Source organism: Calypte anna, chromosome 5A (genome assembly GCF_003957555.1).
Source record: "Calypte anna isolate BGI_N300 chromosome 5A, bCalAnn1_v1.p, whole genome shotgun sequence".
Classification (NCBI taxonomy): domain Eukaryota; kingdom Metazoa; phylum Chordata; class Aves; order Apodiformes; family Trochilidae; genus Calypte; species Calypte anna.
In genome coordinates, this window is record NC_044251.1 from 35,416,827 (window position 1) to 35,439,817 (window position 22,991).

Consider the following 22,991-nt stretch of genomic DNA (forward strand, 5'->3'; position numbering starts at 1 on the left):
TGGGGGGGGGGCAGGAAAACTATATGATTTGAGATGATCAGAAATGCAACAGTTCACAGTTTCTAAGGTGGCATGACACAGCCAAGGTGTGTGGACAAGGCCACACCAGGCTCAGGCTTCCCAGGCTGATGCCATTGACCCCACAGGCATGCATGTGTTGGGCTTGGAGGATCCACCAGCCCCACAGTTGCCCCAGCCCAGGAACATCTATCCTACAGGAGCCACACTTCCACAAGTGGATGGAGAAGAGGCTTTCCTGTTGGATATTTATGGAGTTACAAGCTTTTCTGGGGCTCTCCATGGTGGTGTTTTTTTAATTTGTGCTGTGGCACAAGTCCATCTGCTCCTGGTCATTGTGGGGTGACAATGACAGAGAGCTGTGTGCCACCAAGTGCTTTCCTTCCAGTCTAGCCTGATCCTTTGGCATCATCTCTTTTGATGATTTTCTTTAGTGCTGAAAAGCAGCTATGCAATGAATTCAGTGTAAAAACATCCCCTTAGGAAGGTGCCAACATGCACCTTGCTGGGGAAAGCACCTTCTTTTTCAGAAGAACCTTTCAAACACTGCCCAGTTTAACCCTGCCCACTCTCAGTGTGGCAGCAAAATTCCCACTGTTGGCTGTGAGTAAAATTAAGAGCTTTTGGCTCACGTGTCTATAATTAGAATGAGCAGAAGGCAAAATACTTCATTTTGACAACTTCAGAGTGGAAAGAAATAGGTCTGAGCAGATGTTGATTTGCAGGATAAACAAATTAATTCAATTCAATTTAGTTCTCTCTACTGTTGGAGTCCTTTGTTCCCCAATTTAGAGTAACAAATACAGTGCTCATGCTGTATGCATGACAAAAAACACTCGCCAGGACAGACACATAAATCTGCAAATAGAAAGTATATCCAGTATCTTTGCAGATCTGCTCTATTTCCCTATTGCCCTGCAACCTTCAGGACATTGGCTTTCACTCAGGGCTGGTGTTCTTCAAAGAAAAATTCAATTTTCAAAGCTTTAGCACCTTACAAGTGAAATAATTGCCTTTTGTGCTGCAGTCTCTCAGGATTACAGCACTCTCTTAGGTCATACTAAATGAGCAGACTGAACTTTAAGGTGAAAGCAACATTCCTTATAAAAGGCTGCCTGGTGGTATGGATCTGGGGAGGAGCTGGACTGATCTACCTATCCATCTGTGGGACATTACCCAGGGTGGCACAGTCCTTGAGTCTGGGACTTTTCTTGAAGCAAGAACAAGCCTGTACAGCCTGTTGATGCAAATCACATGGAAAGAAATTCATCTGAAAACAAACAAGGGATTGCTCCTGGAATAGCCTGCTCTTTCTGAGAGGTTGAGCTTGGGTTTGAGGGACTTTATTTCCTTCAGAGGTTTCAGAGATGTCTCTGGCTCCTCTCACTTCCAAGTTTAGACCGAGACATAATTCAGCCCTTTTAATGACTGAGAGGCATTTAAGTCTTCTTAGTCCAAACAAACAGATAATCAAACAGATGAGCAGCTCTCTGAGTGCTGAAACTCAGGCTGGCTCTATAAGGGGCATTCATACAATATTCTTTCCATACTTATTGTGGTTTGCATCCTAATAGGAATAATAGTGTACACACAGGCTTAGAGGAATTGTCTAATATTTTTATTGTTTGGCATTTACATTTTCTTAAATGTGAACACCAAAATATTGTAAACTAAGAGAGCATTACGAGCTGGGACCTCTGACCTCTGGTGCAAAGATGTGATTACACAGGTACACTAAAGAGGATCAATGTTCTCATTTGGTAAAAGGGGAGGTGGAAACATTAAAAAATATTCAAAATTCCTGTTGACTCCCCTGTCAAGTCCCTGTAGCCTCAGTCTGCTCAGTTTTTGCTGGCAAAACGAGGGGAGCTGAAAAATGCCCCAAGCTGTATTTGTTTTCTTTCCTGCAGGCAAACACTGTGGTTTTGTTGTGAACAGCATTTAGGATGGGTATTTGCAGCTCCTCTAGAGTGGTGGGGCATGGGACACCAGCCTGCTACCCATACAGCCTTGTGGGGATTTCCATGCTGGCAGTCTCAGCCAAATGTGGGTCCTGAGACCCCAAAGGATTGTAGGTTGGTCCTGCCTGGCTCCAGGCTCCTCTCCCAGACCTACCTGCTTCCAAGGACTTCACACCTCTACTTTTCTTGGAATAAAAACTCCGCCCCCCCCAAAATTCTTATTCCACATAGATGAACTAGATATAGTACCCAAGGAAAAAAAACCTCATTTTTCTACCAAGAGCAAGTGCTCTGTGCTAATTTTGCAGTGTTATATGCTTATTCTGTATGTGCTTTATGAAGCCAGTGAGGCAAAACCAGCCCTGCAAGCACCAGTCCTGCAAAGCCATGCTAAGCTCCCACCCACAAGACCCTCTCTGATCTTTTCCAGAGATAGAACCATGATGAATAGTATATTTTACAAGTAAACAACATTGCTACATAAAAATAAGTCACTTCATTTAATGTTAAACTAGTTGCATTGCATGTTTACATCTCCTCTTTCCCTGCTGAGTAGCTCTAGGTGGGTAAAAAACACCAGGACACGTGTTGTCCTGTGAATGGCAGAGCTTGAGTACCATGTCTATGGGATGCTCATGTCTCACATCCATGGGTTTGCCCTCTCCAATAGCATTGTTAAACACATTCTGGAGCAGCAAACCCACTCTGGAGCAACTACCCCACCCAAGAGGTGGATGTGCCAGGGAGAGGGCAGTAGCCAGAGCCTCTGTACTCAGAGGTGGGGTGTGTAAGCACAGTTTCTCTGGAAAACAGCTAAAAATAGCCAGGGGAAAAGTGCCACAGGCTTTGTGCTTCTGGTGCCAGGTTTTTTTTATTTTTCAGTGGAACTCATGCCCAGGCCATGTGTGGTGCCAAGGGGCAAGGGCTGGAGACTGGGGGGTGCAGGGCTGGGCAGCTGGGAACCAGCAACCCCAGTTGGGCTGGGGCCAAATGCAACCCCCTGTGCTCTGTTTCCCCCCCCTCACCTCTGAGCCACAATGCTTGCTGGATGCTGACTCTCACAGGAGCTGGGACAACTGCTTGGTCTGAGAAGGGAACGGGGAGGATCAAGGTGGTCTCAGTTTCGTTATCCCTTTTAAGAGGGTTTGTGCTATAAGATGATACCTCACTCCAGAGCAGGCTGGTCAAGTGGAAATCAACACTTGCTAAGTACATGCTGATCATCCTGCTTAGAGACTTAAATTAAAAAGCTTTGCCAATCAGCCTTGATTGATAGAAAAAGGACAGGGCGTCAGGATCAGTCATGTGGCTTTAGTAGGCAAGACCTTCACCTCAAGTTTTTTTCCTCTTTTCATCTTTGCTGACACCTTCCTCAACTAAACAAACTAGGAGCAGACCTGCATCATTAACTGCTGAATATTTACACATCATTTTCACCAAGGAGAAAAAACAGATACACACATTAGTGTCCTTCTTGGAGCTAAATCCTGTGCTAGATAGAGCTGTCACTCTGCAGTGACTGATAAACCTGTTAGCCTTGGCTCAGTGAGAGCCCCATGGATTAGATCTTACTATTTTTCTGTATTTGTGTGATTTTGACTGTGCTCATTTGAGAGACTGGGATCAGATTGTGCGGAAGAGCAATAGGAGAAAGAAAAAAATAGAAGGAAAAACAAAACAAAATAAACAGGCAACCCCCTGAACGAAAGCAGTAGAAGTAAAAGAAAGCCATCTGAAAAGATTAAGCTGGCAGAGGGCAACCAGGCTGGTGAAGGGACTCGAGCATAGACCCTACGAGGAGAGGCTGAGAGAACTGGGGTTGTTCAGCCTAAAGAAGAGGCGGCTCAGGGGAGACCTCATCGCTCTCTACAACTCCCTGAAAGGAGGGTGTAGCCAGGTGGGGGTTGGGCTCTTTTACCAAACGACTTTCAACAAGACAAGAGGGCATGGACTTAAGTTGTGCCAGGGGAAGTTTAGGTTAGATATTAGAAAGAATTTCTTTACGGAAAGAGTGATCCATCATTGGAATGGGCTGCCCACTGAAGTGGTGGATTCTCTGTCCCTGGAGATATTTAAAAAAAAGACTGGATGTGGCACTCAGTGCCATGGTCTAGCAACCGCAACGGTGGTTCAAGGGTTGGACTCGATGATCTCTGAGGTCCCTTCCAACCCAGCCAATTCTATGATTCTATGATTCTATGATAGCAGGGGAGAGGCAGCAAAGAACATTGGGTACAAAGTAAGTACCTGGCTTGGTGGTCTCCTGTGCATTTTCTGGGCTGTGAGCAGCCCAGAAGCTGCTCAGTGTGACACCAATGCTGCAAACCAGAGCTGCTGCAGGAGAGATGGCCTCCACCTCAACATCAGCTGCCCAGGGATGCAAAAGGCTGTGGTTGCTTTGAAGAGCTAATGTGAGGCTATGCAGTTTTCATATGCACCCAATATTAACCAAACCCTGCTCCCTTTTTGCACTGGGAGCTTGTTGCAAGGCCCTCTCCCTGCTCTCTAAAGGTATTTCATAAACAGCAAACAAAAGTGTTGGAGGAAAAGGTTTCTCACCACAGCAAACGGGGTTTTCTGAAGTACATCCATGACTAAGCACAAATATTGAATGCGACCTTGGCTGCTTTACCTGATCCTGAGGCACAGGATGGTGCTGGTGCTGGTCCCCCAACTCCTCTGACCATGAGAGGAAGAGATGGGCCAGGGAGACATGTGTCTGTCCTCCTCTCTCTCCCTTTGCCTGGGGAAGGTCCCTGCTCTGGGGGCTCTGTATACCCCCCAATATGCTTGGGGCTCCCCTGACTCTGCTCACCCTCCAGAGCAGGAGCAAACGTGCTGCAGACTCGCCCTGGGGCTCTGCTGGTGATTGATGGCAGCATGGAGCTGTGGGGCTGGCAGAGTGGATTAGCAGCTGATGGATCGCTGTAACTCAAGCCCTCGCATCCCTGCTGCACTGACAGCTCCGGGGTCACCAGAGCTCAGGCTTCAGGAGCAAACCCAGCCCGGCCAGAGAGCTTCAGCCGAGAGTCTCCTGAAATCAGGAAGCTGTGGAGGGGCAAACCCCAAGCCAGGTCTCAGGGGAGACCCGTGAGGAGTGTTGGATCCTTACAAAGACCTTTGCTTTCATGGTGAACAGAGGAGCCAGCGATAGCGTGGCACGGGCTTGCAATGCCTCTGGGTTTGTTTTCCTGATTTGATTGCAAAAGGAGCACCCCGGAACCCCAGGCAGGGTGGGAGCAGGGGGAGCCTGAAGGATGAAACGGGGGAGGTTGGGAAAGGAGCGGAGCGGTTATCGGCAGGAGCGCATTCCCGCATTCCTGCGGGGCCGGGCGGGCTGGGCAGCCGGGGCCCCTTCACAGCCCCCGGGGGAGCTGTTTGCACAGCGCCCGTCGTTTGTCCCAAGAACATTTCTTAAATTGTTTCTAGCACTCTCAAGTGCGTGATTGTGCCTTGTCCAGTTATTTTAGCAATTGCTGCACGAGCGAAAGCCTTATCCCACCACCCCATCCCCACAAACACACAGCGGGGCTGCTGCAGGGACCTGGGAGGGGGCAGGAGCTGGAGGGATGTTATCTGAACCACCAACCTCCCTTGCACAGATTCATTGGAAACTCAGTGTCTCTGGCCCCTAAACCCGTCCCCATTCCTGGGCTTGTAGGAGCAGCTGGAGCAGGGAAGGGACTGGCTGGCTGGGGCACACTGTTTCCCATGGTCCCGGCCCCTGCCTGCAGCTCCTGAGGAGACTTTGGAGGTGGCAGTCGGACTGTGCCAGCACAGGGCAGAGTGAGCACCCAACTCTGCCTGCCAGCACCTGTTGAGGACTTGGAAAGGTGAGATCGGTGTTGTGCCAGACACCCTGAAGTAGTGGGGCAAAGTTTGCCACCCCTGTTTCCAATGTACCTGGAGCCAGGTGTGGGATGTTGTCCTCCTAGGCTTGTTTGCAGGGACGTTAATTAATTGCTTTTTTTTTTTTTTTTTTTTTCCCCAAGCCCACCCCCTTCCACAACTCCAAGGGAACAGGGTTAAAACCAGGCTGGTTGTGATGGATGTGCACTTGGATGGCACCATTTGGTGGGGTTGGGCTCTTGGCTGCCACAAGCATGCCTGCAGCAATCACAGCAATATTTTGCTCTTGTAAAATGCTCCAACCATGTTTATCTTATGCTCTATCCATCACAGCCATAGCCCCAACACCGAACCACAGGGGGGCACAAGAAGAGCCCAGGGACTTTTGTGTCAAGGATGCCAGGGCATGAAGGTCACCATCAACTGATGAGGTTGTCAGTCTTTCCTGTGTTGCCCATTCCCAACCCATTTCCATCATAACCAGGTGTCCAAAAGGTTGGTTTGTTTTTTTTTTCAGAGCACTGCTGTTGTTGAATGTTTTATTAGAGAGCAAAGCCAGCACAGAATATTGAGTACTTCATCAGCAAAGCAATACAGTGCGTGGCTGGCAGGGCTCAATACTTATCTGAATCTATTTCCAATTATGAGCAATGTACTGAAGCCAGTCCTGAGGCAGGCAGAGAGCTCTGAGTGCTGCAAATCTGGGCCATTTAGCTACATTATGACTTCTTCTCCTCCCTCATGATTCATCTGGAGAGCAATTAAAGCCCTTGTAAAAATCTGTTCCAAATTAAAGATGAGGCTGGCTCTGAAGGATTAGGCAAATTGAGAAGTAACCTCTGCGGCAGCATAGCATTTGTATGAGCATCCCTATTTTGTTGGTATCAAGCAAAATCCTGTGTGAACTGCTGGGACTGAAAATTCCTGCTGGAAACCTGCTCCAAAATTCATGGCATCCTTCCTCAGATTAAATCTGAGTCTGGATTGTGACCGGGGTTTTCAGAGCTCCAATTTAGTGCTGCACTGCGTGAGATGCAACACCCCAAAACAGAGTGAGCAAAATCCTCTTTGGAAAGGCTGAGCCCAAAGAGGGGCTTGATGGCAAATCCTTGGTACCTGCTGGCACTCAGCAGCATCCCTGGGGCTGTAGAGACAGGGACTGTGCTGCACTGCATCCCTGCCCAGGCAGCAGCCACGCCTGCCCTGCCCGTTACCTTCACTCCAGCACGGGCACTGCGACCACACTTGGAAATCCATCCCATGCCCACAAGCCTTGTTCTGATCCCTCTGGGGCTGCTGCAAGCATCAGGAGGAGGCTCCTGACAGCTTCAAACACTCGCATTAATCTGCAGCAGCCTCCCCTGCCCAGGCGTGGGGCAGCAGAGGCGCAGGGGGCTCAGCAGGAGCCGTGCACTCAGACTTTTATGGCCACAAAGGCCAAGTCGCACCTGCTAACGGTTGTGAATAGACTTGCAGACAGCACCAGGTGTGCCATTTCAACAGATTGCACAACTGGGTGTGCCTTTCATCTATGTATAGAGCCCCGGCGAGGGGGGGATGAAGCTCGCTCGGCAATTGTCCTAATTTAGAAAAAAAAAAAAAAAAAAAAAAAGAAAAAAACAAAAGAAAAAGAAAAAAAGTTCTATTTGTCCAGTGGGTTGCCCTGCTCGGTCAGCACATGTATTTCAGGAGCAATTATATCAGTTGCCCTTGGCCTGGCCCCGGCCATGGCCCTGCAGGGAGCTGAGGAACGCTGCTCTGATGGCTGTCGGGGAGGGATGGTAATGATGGTAATGAGAAAAGGCAAATGGGCACCTGCCAGGGCCAGGGCCAGGGCTGACACCCCCAGGGAGCAGCTCCAGGCCTGAGGGAGCATGGATGGCCTGGGGACTCTACACCTCAGCCCCAAGCCTGCCCTTCCCTTGCTTGTGGGCTAATTCAGCTTGTTTAGTGTCAGCCTCTTGGAGAAGACATTTAGTCCCATCACTGTTCAGTGCTCAATACCATGAGAGCTGCAGTAGCTCAGGGCTTGTAGAGACCTCACGAATCAGGCAGTAGCAATAATAAATGGTGCCCATGTTGTCACAAGGTGCTGGTGACGTCTCTTTGCCACCTCATAGCGAGCCTGACAGTGGCATCACAATCAAGATTTTGTAATTTCTTCATTAGAAGCATGAGTCATAATTCCAGTTTCATTAAATTATCTCTGTATCCCAAAGCCACATCATACAGAGGAGAGAGATGCTACGATTTGTATTTTAAACACAGACCACTGAATTGTATTCAGTAAAAGACACTGATCTCATGGGGATGGATGGATGAGATCAGATAGGATTTTGCAGTCTGGAGTTAGTATTCATTACCAGCAAATGGGGACCCTGTTTCACTCTGAATGAGTGCTCTCCACAGACACATGTGTGGTGGCACGTCTGAAGGATGCATCTAAAACACAGACGTGATTTCAAGCTTCCATTAGAGGCACCTTTTTCTCCTGCCTGGGCTTGGCTGATGTGTATCAGATGTGAACTAATTATGATCTTTAAAATGAGTCCTGATGAGAGAAATAGCATCTGAACTGCTCTGGTTTTATTTTTATAACTGAATTATCTACTGTTTTAGAAAAGCTCAAGCCCTGTCTCCCGCAGTTTCAAACCTTCCTAATTCCTTATAAAAATCACTACCAAAATTAACAGGGGAAAGGGAAAAGACTGAAGATCTGACTATATTTAACAATGCAAAGGCAAACACCAGACATAACACTGCTTTATGCAGAGCTTTCACTATATTGCATCATGGCTGTTTCTGTGGAAAATTCCCAAACTGTAGAGGGAAACCAAAGTAAACCCTCTGACCATTTTGTTTCTGCTTGAGAATTACCAATTGTAGAGATGGCTTGGCAGAGCACAGGACCAGAGTATAGCATCCCTTGGGGTGAAAAGGCTTGAGAGCCACCACAGCATTTCTGTTTCTCTCTGAGAAATTCCTGAGTGATGGGGAACAGCTTTCTGCAGACCAGCAGCAGGAGTTTGAGCCAGATTTTGGGAAGTCCCAACACAGACACTCTTGGGGAGGAACAGTGGGGTCAGAGGGACAGTCACAGTGTCTTGGAGGGGGCAAAATACATGTGTTTCAAACTCTCCAGCTCAAGATGTGCAGCCAAGCCACAACCACCTGGCACCAGCTGTGTGATATCCACAGAGATTTTGGGACCTTCATCCTCCCTCTTGCTGGGTAGGGCCATGTGCTGTCTGTGGGGGGTCAGCAGCCCCCAGTTTGTGACACACACATTACATGACAGATCCAGCACTGGCTGACCTGACTCTTCCAGGGAGGGTCTGATGAGCCCAGACCAAATGTAGGTGCTGAAATTTGCAGACACTTCTAGAGAGACTAGAAATGTGTATTTAGTCTGATGAATCACACCCTGAAAGCTTGTCACCCACACGAATGGGTCAAAGCCATGGGTTCTCCCCAGAGTGGTTAATGCAATGTGAATGCACCTTGTGGAGCACCCACTCCAGGTTCTGGATGTGGCAGGGGAGGGAATGTCTGACCAAGGGAAAGCTCTCACCATCACACAAAAAGCCTTAAGAGAAAAGGAGTTCTGTGCACTTGTAATTCTGGGGAAAGCAGGATAAATACATAAATGTTGCTTTGAAAAGCTTCAAATGCTGACATCCCCCTCCATTGGTATCTTTTTCCAGATTACTGCATTATGCAGCAAAAAAAAAGCGCTTTTGACATGTATAAACACACACTAATTAGCTGGACACTAAGCAGATCAACAAACTACAGTGTAAAAATTTTAATAGAGAATAATAGATATTTTGGTAACTGCAGCCTAGAATAAAAGACATTATTTATTATACAGACTTTAGTAGTTTGTAGTGGCCTTAGCAGCAATCAAGACACATTGTATTCAACACTGCAAAGATGCAGAACAGTCGAGACCCCACCCTAAAACACCTTCCAACATAAATACATCAGACAAAATTTATTTACCTTTCATGATAACTCAGCCCTTGACTCACCACAGACCAGGCACAATTCAACACAAATGTGTCTGAGCTTTCACAAAAGGTGTCTGACTCCCCCAGACGAAGGCTGCTCTTTCTGCAGTGGCTTTGCAAAGATCTTTCCTCCCTCTCAGTAGGAAAACCACCTAGTACCAGTTCTAAAAGAATTTTTTAAGAAAAGGATTTATTTATGCAGCTATTTGGATGTGCAGTGACTTTAAATCAGCCACTGGAAAGCATCATGCATCTGTAGTGCATTTATTCCTGTTGCTGTGTGAAAGTTTAAATATTCAGAGTACTCATCTTTTAAACATACTTAGTAACAGAGCAAGCCTAGAAGCACATATAATGTAGTCATGTTAATTGACATTAACACTAATTGACTTAGTGAATAACATAAACCAGTGCATAATTACATTGCCAGACCCAATTCTCTTTCATTCATACTCTTACCAGTTTCACATGACAAACAGTCTACATCTGAACTATCCTGGTAGAACAAATAATGTACCTTCTAATTAGAGCACTTTATTAAATCAAATAGTGTTTCTCCGTGTGTCTGTGCAAGTTGTATGGGCTTCAGTGTAAACTGCACAAATGATAATAAGATCTCTCAATAAAACACTTCCCATCATTAGATTTCAAGGAGCATCATCTGAGGGGCAAGTCCCATTCTCCCCATTTGGGTGATAAGGAAACAGACCACAGAACACCTCAGAGAGATCCCTCTTAGTCACCTCAGAGTCAAATTAAAGGAATTTGGCCTCTCAAGTCCTGCTCTAGAGGACAAAGTTTAATCTAATTAATCAAGAATTACCCATAAAACAAACAAAGAAGCATGTGTTTCAATAGAAGCCCCTATCATTCACCCCTCTATTACCATCGCTGCTGCTCAGCATTATAGTGGGAACAAACAGAAGCACATAATCTTACAGCTGGTCTATTGTCACAATGACACATTAGCAGGAGGATTTACAGACATCTTTGCATGTTCAGAAATGCAAACGTTTTCTCTGTGCATGAGCTACACACAGCACAGTGAAAGCTGCTCCCTGAAAGCTGTGCTGCACAGCTCAGAAGTGCAGTTAGGGTACCTGTGACTATTAAGGTTTGTTGCCTGCCACCCCAAAAAAATACTGGAATACAGCTGTATGTGCAGCCCACAGTGACAGTCTGGCATAGCATCTGAAGTCCTGAGCAACTCCTCAAAATAGTGGTAGAGCAGCAAAAAAGGAGGACAGGACACATTTACTCAGCCTTTGTGTGAAAATCAACATTTGCCTCGTGGAGGCAAATCCTGGCTCCACTAAAGCCAGCAAGTGTTTTGCTAATGATGGAAATTGGGTCAGGATTTTACTTCAGATTTTACTTCCAAATTTATTTTAAGAAAGATTTGCCCTATGAAAAGCTGAGTTGATTGAGGCAGGCAGCTTCGCAGTTTTCTGTATCCACAGAACCATCATAAAGGCTTTTCTTAAAATCATGGTGCTTTGATTTTTATTTTTTTTTAAGCTTTGGTGCAATGTTGTTGTGGAACCACATGAAGCTGAAGATGACACCCATTGTCTTTGGAAAAGTCTCATCATATGCAAACTTCATGGAGTCTTCTAAAGGTATTTCTACAACTTCAATCAGTTCTCCTTCTTCAGCCCGGCCACCTCCTTCACCAGTTCTCATCTGGTCTGTTACTTCAGCATAAAATAATGTCTGTCTAGAACCTGTCACACCAACTCCAGACCTGAGAGGAAAAAGCAGAGAGAAAACTTTATTTCAGATAAAAAGAACAGAGTAACATCAAAATGCACATCCTTACCCTCTGCCATTGTAATTTAGAACCTATAAATGCAATTTTGTCAATACAGAAATTTGATTGAACTTTCATGCAGAAATACCAATGCTTCTGCGTACAGTTGCACAGGGAATGGATCTGCCTTCAATTATATTCTGCAACTGTGAAAAAATGTTAGTTTGGGAGAAAAAATTTAAAAACAAACAAACAAATAAACAAGAGCAAAGTTTTGAACTGGAGAATAATTGTTCTACATATAATGAAGTCAAGAGAAGTTTTTTCAGCTGACTTTATCAAGAGCTTGACTGCAGGATGACTCAAGCTCCTCAGTGTATCTGCGTGCTACCATGCTACATTTGTGTGCTTGTTTTTACACAAATATTTAGATTTTTTACTCTTAAGAAGATTATGTCCATTCACAGCTGGAGTCCTCTGCTCATGGACCAGATAGGTACAAGAAGGGAAAGGCAGCCTGAGAGTCTTTCTCTATCCTTCCTGAACTTTAGCCTTGACCCAAATGGACCACAGTAAGCACGCCTCTATCTGAAATAATTCAGTCTCCCTACTAAATTTGTTACAGTGGATTTAGTTGAGGATATTTTAGATTATGTGATCTTTCTTCAGCTAGACTCCTTGCTGTGTATTATAGTTCTTATGTGTTAATCCTGTATTTCCTTAGTACTATTTCATTTAGGTATTCTTAAATAAGGGATAAGTAAATAATCCATCCGTTTAGTCCCTGAAAGAGAATATTCACATCCTAATCACAACTTCTTTATTTCACATAATTACAAGTGACTTTTCACATTAAATCTGGATCCAAAGTTCACTGAAACTATGAATCAGGCACTAGGACAAGCTGAAAAATTACCCTTCATTGTATTATATATACAGAGCATTCTAAGATTTGTAGCACTGTTATGATCTTAGAACTAAAGTTTTCAGTCAATCTAGCATGAATCACACCCCACAGAAGGAACTAATAATTTGTCTCTCTGTTTCCCAAGAACACTGCCAATTATTTTGTTTGGAAAATTGATACTGAGGTTGGTTTCTCACCTCAGTATATGTACTCTTTTTTTTAAAATCCAGAATTTAAATTATGTTTCCTTAGGCACCTATTCACAGATTTTATTATCTAACTATATTACTATCTCAACGGTTTCAGAAAGAGGTTGAAGGATACCAGAATATACATAAATTAATTTTAAAAGGCATATTTCTTTACCTTTTTTTATTTGGTATTTCTTCCTCTAAATGTTCTGGCCTACTCTACCAGTTGATCATTTTTGCATGGATCCATGTGGAATGCTTTTTACTAAATTAAATATTCCCCAATATTGCCTACTGCTGTCTTTCACAACATTTCCAGACTCTTAGCTATTAATGTATCCTTCCTGTCTTTTAGAAAATGGTCAAAAAAAATCAATGCTAGTGACATTTCATTTGTCTTAGGACCTTTGTTTTTTATAAAAGTCAAAACTTAGAAGGTTCATTGCTCTGAAGCTGGTTGAAGTAACGAAGTGTTCTAACACATACCCTTGAGTATACATGTCATTCATTTTGGGTACTTAGGGCCAGAAAAGGAGGAGAGGAGAGGAGAGTGAGAATCTGGGTCTGACTGGTAAAGAAGCACCAGGCTGCTACTACATTCTCAGTATACTTTCAGGTTTATCTGTCACTCGAAACTCTTTGCACACTCACTTGCACTTTCTGAGTATAATGTTCAAGGAATCAAGGATTTGTCTTTATTCATGATTATATTTCTTTTTCTGCTCCTTTCTTCCTCTAGCCCAGGTCTGTGACATATGCTTTTCCTAGCTCTAGTATTTGGCATTACAAACCAAATGCTTTTGCCATGGTCTGAAATGAGTCACCTATTAACAGATTACAGCCATATTCATTAGCTTTGCATCTGTGAAAATCACAGGGGTCAGCACACCCGAACTGCAAGTGATGAGTTTCACCCTGGGAAAACCACCTTCCTGATAAAGGTGTCTCCCCTTCCCAGTACAAGAGAGACTTGGATTCGGGGTGGGCAAGCAGGGTCTGAGCTCCCAGCACTTGCCCACGTTGAAATTTCAGGCTTCAGTCTCACTCCACAGGTTGCCCCGACCAGGCATGTCATGGCTCATACTGACCCAGACTTACTAAGCCTGGCTTGACCTAGCTGATTGTTCCACATCTATTTTAATGTGTCTGTTCAGTGCTTGACTCTTATTTACCAGTGTGGAACAAATGCAAATGATCTATACAAAACACAGCTCTATTTTCCTTGTCTCTCCAGCATGAGGATCAGTTTCCTGTGAGCAGTTTATAGTTGTTTCAGTTAACAGCCACATGGATGACAATTACTCTTTGTCAGATCTTCAGGATTTAATCTCAGAAACCTTGTAACTTCAATAGAGAGATTTTTAAAACCAAAAGTTTATTAGCACTAAACTTTCAGTGTAGCTTCAGAGGCAATTAAAAATACCCATTACTTTTGACAACAGCAAGTCTAAGAATGTAAGCATGTCAAAGTAAGGATACCAAAGTGGTATGGTTTTCATCACAATAGTAACTTAAACGTAAGTTTAATACATACAAACAAGATTGTATGCTGCAATCCCATACTTAATTCTAAATAAAACACTCAACACTGTGATTAAATCATGCTATGCCTTTCAAAGCTGTGGGCAACAAGCTTGTAGGTAACACCACAGCAGAAAAGCAGCTTCTGTGGAATGACTGCAGAGTTCTCCTCACCTCCTGGCCTTGGGTGGGATGGGCTGGCAAAACAAGGCTCTATTTGAGTATTTTCTATCTACTTCCCTCTTAGACCAGTGAAAAGACAAGAGACAGATTGTCACTACAATCTATTTTTGAAACACAGCAATAGCAATTATCACAAAGCATTTGTCTAACTCTTCCCTTTTATTAAACATATGAGGAAATACCTGGCACATGAAACAGACCTCACAAAATAGGACTTTTCACTCATTGTGTCTAAGTTCACAAGAATAAAAATACCTTACGTACATATTTTTGATCACAAGTTGTTAACAGAATCATACTGCTTAAAAAAGAGAAATAAAAAAGTTTAGTAGTGCCTGAAAGCCACAAGTGAGGCTGAGTCCAGCCACCTGTGCCCAGGGACTCTCTTCAAGCTGAGCTCATTCAGGCACTCACACACATTTCACACACATGGATCTGTAACCAGGGTTGAAATTCAAAGCACAGACTCAGGATTAGCTTTGCTTTCTCATATCTGGGTGCTCATCTGTGTCAACCCACTATTTTATTCACAATTACCATATCTGTAAGTATTACATTTTTAATTTCAAGGAGAAAACTTTTATGAGAATATAAGCAATATCTTCTACTTGACTCCCTGCTGGAATGTGTGGAACAAGTAAATTGGCTTATTACTGCCAATACTTCATTAGTTTAAGTCGTATTTCTGATAGACAGCAATGAAAAGCTACATTTTTCAGCATTTCTTAATATTTAACAAATACAGAATTGAAAAGCAATCAACACTTACCTATTCCTATTAACACAAAAATACGTTTTTTTCTTTTAATCTGGCACAGTTCATGTGAAAATTTCTAAATGCAATGTATTCTTTTATAAGCTGTAAACTGCTTTGGTGTGGAATTTGGATTTATGGTGAATACATAACGTTTACAAATAAATGTGACACAAATCTCTGTTATTTATGCTGAAATCAAGATCTATTTAGGCATACAAGTGATGAACAGTGACACGCAGCTCCTATTGTCACTTCTTAGGACCTTTGTACAGTTCTGACATTATAAGCAGCAGGTGCACAAAAAAAGCAGAGAAGTAATTAACATAAAATTATATTACATTATGCAATCACCCAACAGGTGTACTAGCAGGTGATCTTTCTAATTATAATGCACTCCAACATTTTCAAGGCTATTATTCTTTCTACATAATAACCTGTGAATACAAACCATTTTAACCTCATGGCACTGGGGCTAATAGCCATAGAGCAGTAATTGGAAGATCCAATATTAGTTCTGTGAATACTCTTCTTTGTTGTATACTTTTGGAAAAAAATCAAATATAGGAAGATTAAAGTAAATACCTATGTTAAAAGAGTGAGGCCCTTAAACTAATCCATCTGATTTTTTTTTTTTTCAGCAGGCCTGAGAATCTGCAGCTTCTATTGTATCCAGTTCATAGCCAAGAGTTTATTACAGCCTCTGGGAGAAAATAAAGATGGAGTGAAGTGAAAAGAACCAGAAGTTCTGGTTCAAATTTATCATGATGGTCTGAGTTGTTATTTAAACCCAAATAATTTTATAAATATTCTTCAAGACAACGAAAGGTTTCAAACTAAAAGAAGATCCTGTAAATTGCAATGGCATTAACATCTATAACTACAACATATTTCCCTGTCCCTGTCTTGTAAAGAAATAAATCTCAAGGAATATATTTGGAAGTACTTGAACCTAAGACACTAACTCACAGCTGAGTTTCACATGGGATTCAAACTGAAAACTGTAGGGATACCGTGACAGAAAATTTGCTATAAGATAGAAGAGTTAAGTCTGAAGTAACTCACTTATAAAATTTTGCATCTTGAGATCCTGAAAAAGATCCTGAAGTGAAGCTGAACTTCATCAATTCATTTCAGAGGTTTTGAAAAATGAACAATTTAACTGACAATCATATTCATGAAGTCTCAGTTTACAATTATACAACTCCAATATTAGCTTCATTTTATTCTTGATCTAAATGGTTCCTCTACACCCATTGCATCTACCATCTATGTCAAGAACTCAACACACCAGTAGGCACCAAAACTTTCAAGAGCCTCCAAAAGTGGATTAGCTGCTGCCAGAAAACAAATTTTCTGTAATACCAAAATAAGGTTGCTTACTGTACACCAAGCATGCAAGTAGCAATTTGTGTAGCCACATTGAGCTCAAAGATGAAACTCACCATGTAGGCTGCAAACAATATAAAATTTTTCCAGATTGATTCCTGCCTCCATCCAGGCAGCAAAATGAACCATTTGCACTTAAATTCACCTTCTGGCTGGCATTCTTCTACAACAGATACAGATATTTCTGATTCTTTACAGTGTGATTCCTCTGATCTCCTCCAATCAAATCCCTCTTAATATGTTTGTCTTTCTTGTTATCTTCCCCCAATCCAGTCTCCTTCCTTCACCCACACCATACTGTCCTCCTCTAGCTGGAACAACTTGTTCCTAATGAGCTTGCTCAACTGGTGTAAATTCCCCAATTCCTGGCTTGTTTCCTGATTTCCCATTGACTCCACAGATATTCTGTGTATTATTTAAGGTTATTAAGTCTAAGATCTATTCGGTTCAGTGCCTGAATTCTATCTGATTAATAGAATGTGAGAGGAACTTTGACAGACCCTATGAGCGGGGTCCAGCATCTTACATTACTTGTACGTGCTCTTGAAATATCTCTAGCAGTATTGCAGTTAACCTTTTCTGGTTAGCTGAGAAACATTAAAACAAACAAACAAACAAAACTGCCCTAAAAGCACTGATGAAGGCCCTGATAATAAATAAATAAATAAATAAATAAATAAAAAGTAAAAATGTTATGTTCAGATTACCTCCAATCTTTACTGCACCCACTGCTGGAGAACAAAGTTCTGCTTGAATCCAGTCTTCAGTACCTTCCTCATTTAACTGAATTCTCCTCCACCATCATGAATGTCCTTTCACAGAGTCCACTTAGTTCTCAGTCCATGTTTTTTCCATGCACTGTTCCTTCATCACTTTTACCCCTTTCCTACTTGAAGATCTTCTATTTCATTATCCACCCCACATACACACTTTAAGTTCTCCCTACATGTTGTCCATGCCCTCCTCTTCCCAATCCATTGGCCACAGAACTGTGCTGACCTCCCTGGCCAAAGCAGTTTGTCCCTTTGCACTTAAGTGTCTTCTGCTCTCCATGTCCTTATGCTGGGTCTAGCTCAAGTCCTGCTTAAATTCCAGTCAGGCCATTTCCTTTTCATAACCACTATTCCAGAAAGAGATGTCATGAGGAATAAAGGCAGATCTTTGCTTTCACTCCAAAGGGTGTGATGACACCCAAACTTGTTTGTACAAACACTTTCCCAGTGTGCACACAACTCTACAAAAACCTAACAGACTTGACTCAGTAATTATTAATTATAGTTATCTAAATATTTTAATGTGGTTTTATTTGCATCAAGAAAAGAACAAGGGCTAACAGATCCACTAGGAATATATCAAGTGCAGTAAAATATCAGCTATCACAGGATAACAGGTCTTGTGTATGGGGGCAGCAACACAAAAAATGTTATTGCAGTTCATCAAGGCTTTGAACACTATCTGATGTGACAGTTCCATTAAGAAGTTAGGAGATCATGGCATACTTAGAAGAAACTGTGAAATAGGTGCAAAACTAGTATGAAAATAATACTCATGGAACAAGTATCACTGTCAAATTGGAAACACAAACTAAATTGAATTCTACTGGAGATCATCTTCCATTTAATATAATTTAATATTTGGGTTTAGGACTTGTGTGCTGGAATGCAGACTGCATGTCACAAAGCAGAGCTAAATTATTTATAAGAAGCTAGAGATGCTTATTAGAATTCAAAATATTCCCAACAACTGGGAGAAATGGTCTGAAAAAAATAGGATGCAACTCAGTAAAGCAAGTACAAGGCTCTGTGTTCAGGCAGCAATAACAAACAGCACAAATACAAACAGGAGGTGACCGACTGCCGTATTGCTGCAGAAAATAATTTTGAGATAAGGGAAGCATGGCTGACCATGAATAAACAACATGATGCCACTGCAAAAGAACAGGCAATCATCATACTATAATATATAAAGAAAATAATCTGTAAGACTAGGGAAATAATGTTTCTGCTCTGACACTGTTAAAGTGTCACTATTAAAATACTGTACTCCACTTTGGGTGCTATGTTTTTAAGAAATATGTTTTTAAGATGGCAGAAGATAGTGGAAGAAGTGATCAGACATCTAGAAAACATGGCCTAAAGAGAAAGGTTAAATCACCAACAACAGTTTTGCATAGGCAAAAATAAAATAAAGGGGAGACATGTTCAAACAAATATGTGGAAGGTGCAGAAGGACTTCATGTCCTGGAAACAGGGTAGTAAACCTCAGACTTGAAGTAAAGAAAGGGAAATTTAGGCAAGACATGAGGAAAAACTTGCTCATGGCACAGAAAGTCAAACAATTCACCCACAATGATGAAACCCTCCAAGAGAAGCTATGAAATGATGCAATTTTAGAGAAAGCACAGAAACATGTTTGTCAGAAGTGATTTAAATCCAGCCGAGCTGGAAGAGGAGCAGTCTAGATTATATCCTCCCAAAATTATTTCCAATTCTGTTTACTAAGGCTTCTCTCTGACTTGATGCACCGGATCAATAAATAATATAGACCAACTAGTACATGGCAGATCATAGTAGAAGTGCATGATGTACTGTAAATATTAATGGCAAATGTATGCATTAATGCTTTATGTCAGTGCTTTGTATTGACAGTCACAGAATGAAACAGCAGCAAAAGCCGTTTGGAAAAACCTGTTACACTTAGAAAATGCCCACAAATTCTTATATGTAACACAGCCATTAGAGAAAAGATGTACTTAGCAGACCATAGGGGAATCAATTACTTCCTGTCTTTGCATCAAATCCTCAAGGATCAGACAGATATGCCAGTCTTTGGCTGAAGGAAGGACAGGACATTCCTAAAAGGAACACCATAACATTTAGAGTAAAATTTTCATACACAGCACAGGAAGTCCAAAAAAACTGTAAAATACCATCTTTGAGGCTTTAACCTTTCATCTTAATCTAAAAAAATAAATTCCATACAGCCCTTCTGACTTCAGCATGGATCTCTGTGGGCAGAAAGCTGTGCCCACATAGACAAAGCAGGATTGGGGGATTAACATATTAAGTGCCCTTTGCATGGGGCTCAACAGAGAAAACTCCAATTGTGTACTTTCTTTGCAAGTCAGTGCAATTAAAAAAAAAAAAAAAAAAAAAAAAGGCAAATAAAAGGACAACCACCTGTAGGATACAAAGACATTTATAAATCAAAACCAGTGTTTTGTCCAGATGTGAATTGCTAATGTTGAGTCAAACTTCTATAGTGACATTACAAATGTCTACAGCTACAGAATTGCTCTTCTGCTGTTCCTATTTTGTGTTTATATACAAATACATATGGACATATACATATGAATATATCTGCATGCTGGGGCCTGTCAGTGTCACCGAACCAAAGAAATTCTATAGACAGCTTTTGCTCATAAATCTAGCAGGCATTTTTTCTTTCAGTAGAACAAACCCTTAATCTAGTTTCAAGGAGTTGTAAAAGACTGCTCCTGTGATTCACCCCCTCCCCTCAACAGAAGCACTGCTTGTTAATCCAGCAGGAAATAACATTTGCCAGGATTGACAGCTGTGGATTTGTATTCAATTCCCAAATTAAAAACCAATGACAGGGCCTAGTTCAATGGAGATGTCAAGCAAAATAAAGAAAGCAAAAAATCTGCTTTCTCTGTAAAATACAAATATACATACATTTTGGATAACAATAGGAAAAGCTGGGGATGAAATATAATGGGATTAAAGCTGCATGCAGTTTTGCCTGATGTTTTTTTAATTTTATTTTTTCCCCTCCAACAACTCTTTTTCCTCTTATGTATCAAGTTTTCCTCTTACTCCTAATGTATTTCAAAATACTAAAATCTATTTCAATAACTATTTAAAACTCTGCAAAAAATAGAATGTAAACATTTTCAATCAAATCGGCAAAATCTCCATGTAAAACAAAAATTATGGTCCAATTCAAAGAATCCTGAATTATGGCCCAAATATTATCTAATGTCTAAAGCTAGTGGTGCAAGTTCTCATGTTTCTAAAAAGCTGTGTTAATTGAAAAATAAAGTCCATTTTGGGTAGCTTCTACTGTTAATCAGAATAATAAAGATCAGAGCTGGAAGAGGTCAGACACAGTAAAGTTGGGCTATTTTCTTAAACTGTAACAATCTGATTTTAAAAGCCCAATACAACTTTTCCCAATTCTAATAGTTTTTGCAATAAACCACAATAATACCATTCTTACTCAGAATTTAATCCTGTAATTATGAGTTTATAATTCCTTAAGTCTCTGTAAATGCTCCTCTCACTTGCAGAAAATTATACCTTACACATTCTTTCAGATGTCCAACACGTTGCTTTAACAAGGGAACAGGAAACATGGATCCATGTACAAGCCACTTCAGAAATCTGTGAAACAACAAAATGCTGTGGTTCACATTCCTACTGCTTACCTGTAAGAAGTGATCCTCCTCAGTGCTGTAACAGGGACACAGTAGCCACACTCTTCTAAGATTTCCCCACAAGCAATTTCTTCTAAAGAAAGGTTTGGTTTGTCCACGATGCCAGCACAGAGTTCATAGGTCACTCCTACCACAGCAGGTAAGGGATCCTCCAGACAAGAGAAGCTTTCCTTGTCCTGATTCTGAAAGATTTGGGGATGATGCCTTTCTATTTCACACATGTAAACGGCTTAAAGGAAAAAGAACAAAAAAAAAAAAAGAAAAAAAAAAAGAAGAAATAAGAAAAAGAAACAATTGGGGTTTAAAACATTATTAATTCATGCATATAAATAGAAAAAAGGATAGTATACATGCATTTTACCTGGAAATTTATAACCATCAGATCACTTCAGAGTAGCAAATAGTTCAGTTGTAATTAAAATTACACCACAGTGAAATAGGAAATTTAGAGAACAAGGACTCTCTTGCCATTTCTGTAAAATTATTCTTGAAACTGTATTTGTGCTTACATCATTTCAAATGACTTCATGCACAACTTAAAATACATATATATGGATATATATATGGAATTGAGTTCATTAAAGAAGTCTATGTCACAGAAGGTCCACTCAGCTTCCATTTGCTAGGCAATGAGGGCATCAGGATTTAAACTATGCATTTATCTTGCAGGAAAGTTGGGTTCCACCTTATGTACCATGTGCACAACGATGAGTCTTCCAGCCTGTCAACTCAGCTGTTATTTAGAAAGGGTATGAAAAACATGTATGTTTGTTTGGGAAAAAAAAATCCTCTTTTGAACATATAGTTCCTTGCACAGATTCCTGTGTGGAGTCTGAAAAAAGACTTCTTGAATTAATCTACAAACAGCTGCCCCTGTAGTGCACTCCTATAGAAAGTGCAAATGCCAGGTTTTAGTCCTTATTTAAGCTAAACCTTTCACTGATGTCAACAAAAAATTTGCCTGAGTGAGAAATGCAGGACTGATTTTAACACACAAAGAATCACTGACAATGCCAATCATTTAACTTCAGTATTCAGGCATAATCCCACCTGTTTCCTTCTTGAAATTTCTTCATGTCTATTCCTTTGCTTTCCATAAAGGTTGCCATAAAGGTGGCATCATCCATCCTGAATACAATTACTATAAAATTTGAAATTATTTTTATTCCATTAAAATATTTTACATATGTATTTCATATACACATACATAGTTTTCCAATGAGCTTATCTTTTCTTTCCCATTCTAAATCTTACAGATCTGGTAAGTAAGAGCTCAGACAACTTTTGGTTCTTCCAGTTGCTGGATTTAGCATATTATTTCTTAAAACTGTGATACACAACAAGGTCCCTAAAAAATGTTTTCCCATAAAAGTAAAGTACCACAGTGACTTCTCAAGCACTTGGGCTCTGGGGGAGAGTCTATACCCCAGATGTTTGTCTGTAGGCTCCTTCTATAATGCCTCTTGCCTCAGAAATATAGCAAGATCAGCATCTGAAAGGGAGATGTCTAGGTCAGTCTAAAAAGAAGGAAGAAAATTCAGAAGTTTGCAAAAAAAAATTTAAAAAACTTAAAACTTTCACGGCTGTTTGCAGTAGGTACATTGAAGCATCTGAGATTCAGACATTTAGGGAGAGGAACTACTATTTCTTGGTTGAAAAATACAATTAGAGCTCAGTTTTCTTTTTAAAATGCAGCACAAATGTGGCAAAACAAATATTCTATGCAGAGTCTGAAGGACAGATCTTGAAGGCATTTATTCATATTGTCATTATTCCAAAAATCTTCTACACGCCATGACAATTATCATAAATGACAACTACCTCCAGGATCTCTCTGAGATGAGCCAAATACTTTTCTGATTTTATTGCTTTGTCTTATCTGTATCTGTAAATACTAACAGAACTAATGCATGCATGCCAGGAGAGGATCAAACCAGGATGCAGGTAATAGTGTGGGCACAGAAACATGAAACCATGATGAAAGTAACTCTCTGTTATAAAT

The 22,991-nt window shown here is 41.4% G+C and overlaps 1 protein-coding gene across 1 annotated transcript in view; it reads right to left on the bottom strand.

The window, feature by feature from the left end:
• Nucleotides 1-9,670: 9,670 nt before the first annotated feature.
• Nucleotides 9,671-22,991, bottom strand: part of NUDT14 (nudix hydrolase 14) — a 54,671-nt gene continuing 41,350 nt past the window's right edge. Inside the window, exons 4-5 of the mRNA XM_008501062.2 lie at nt 20,981-21,218; nt 9,671-11,582 (exon numbers count right to left, since the gene is read on the bottom strand). Of these exons, the coding sequence (XP_008499284.1) occupies nt 11,342-11,582; nt 20,981-21,218 (479 nt within the window). The 3' untranslated portion in view covers nt 9,671-11,341. The remainder of the gene's footprint in view (nt 11,583-20,980; nt 21,219-22,991) is intronic.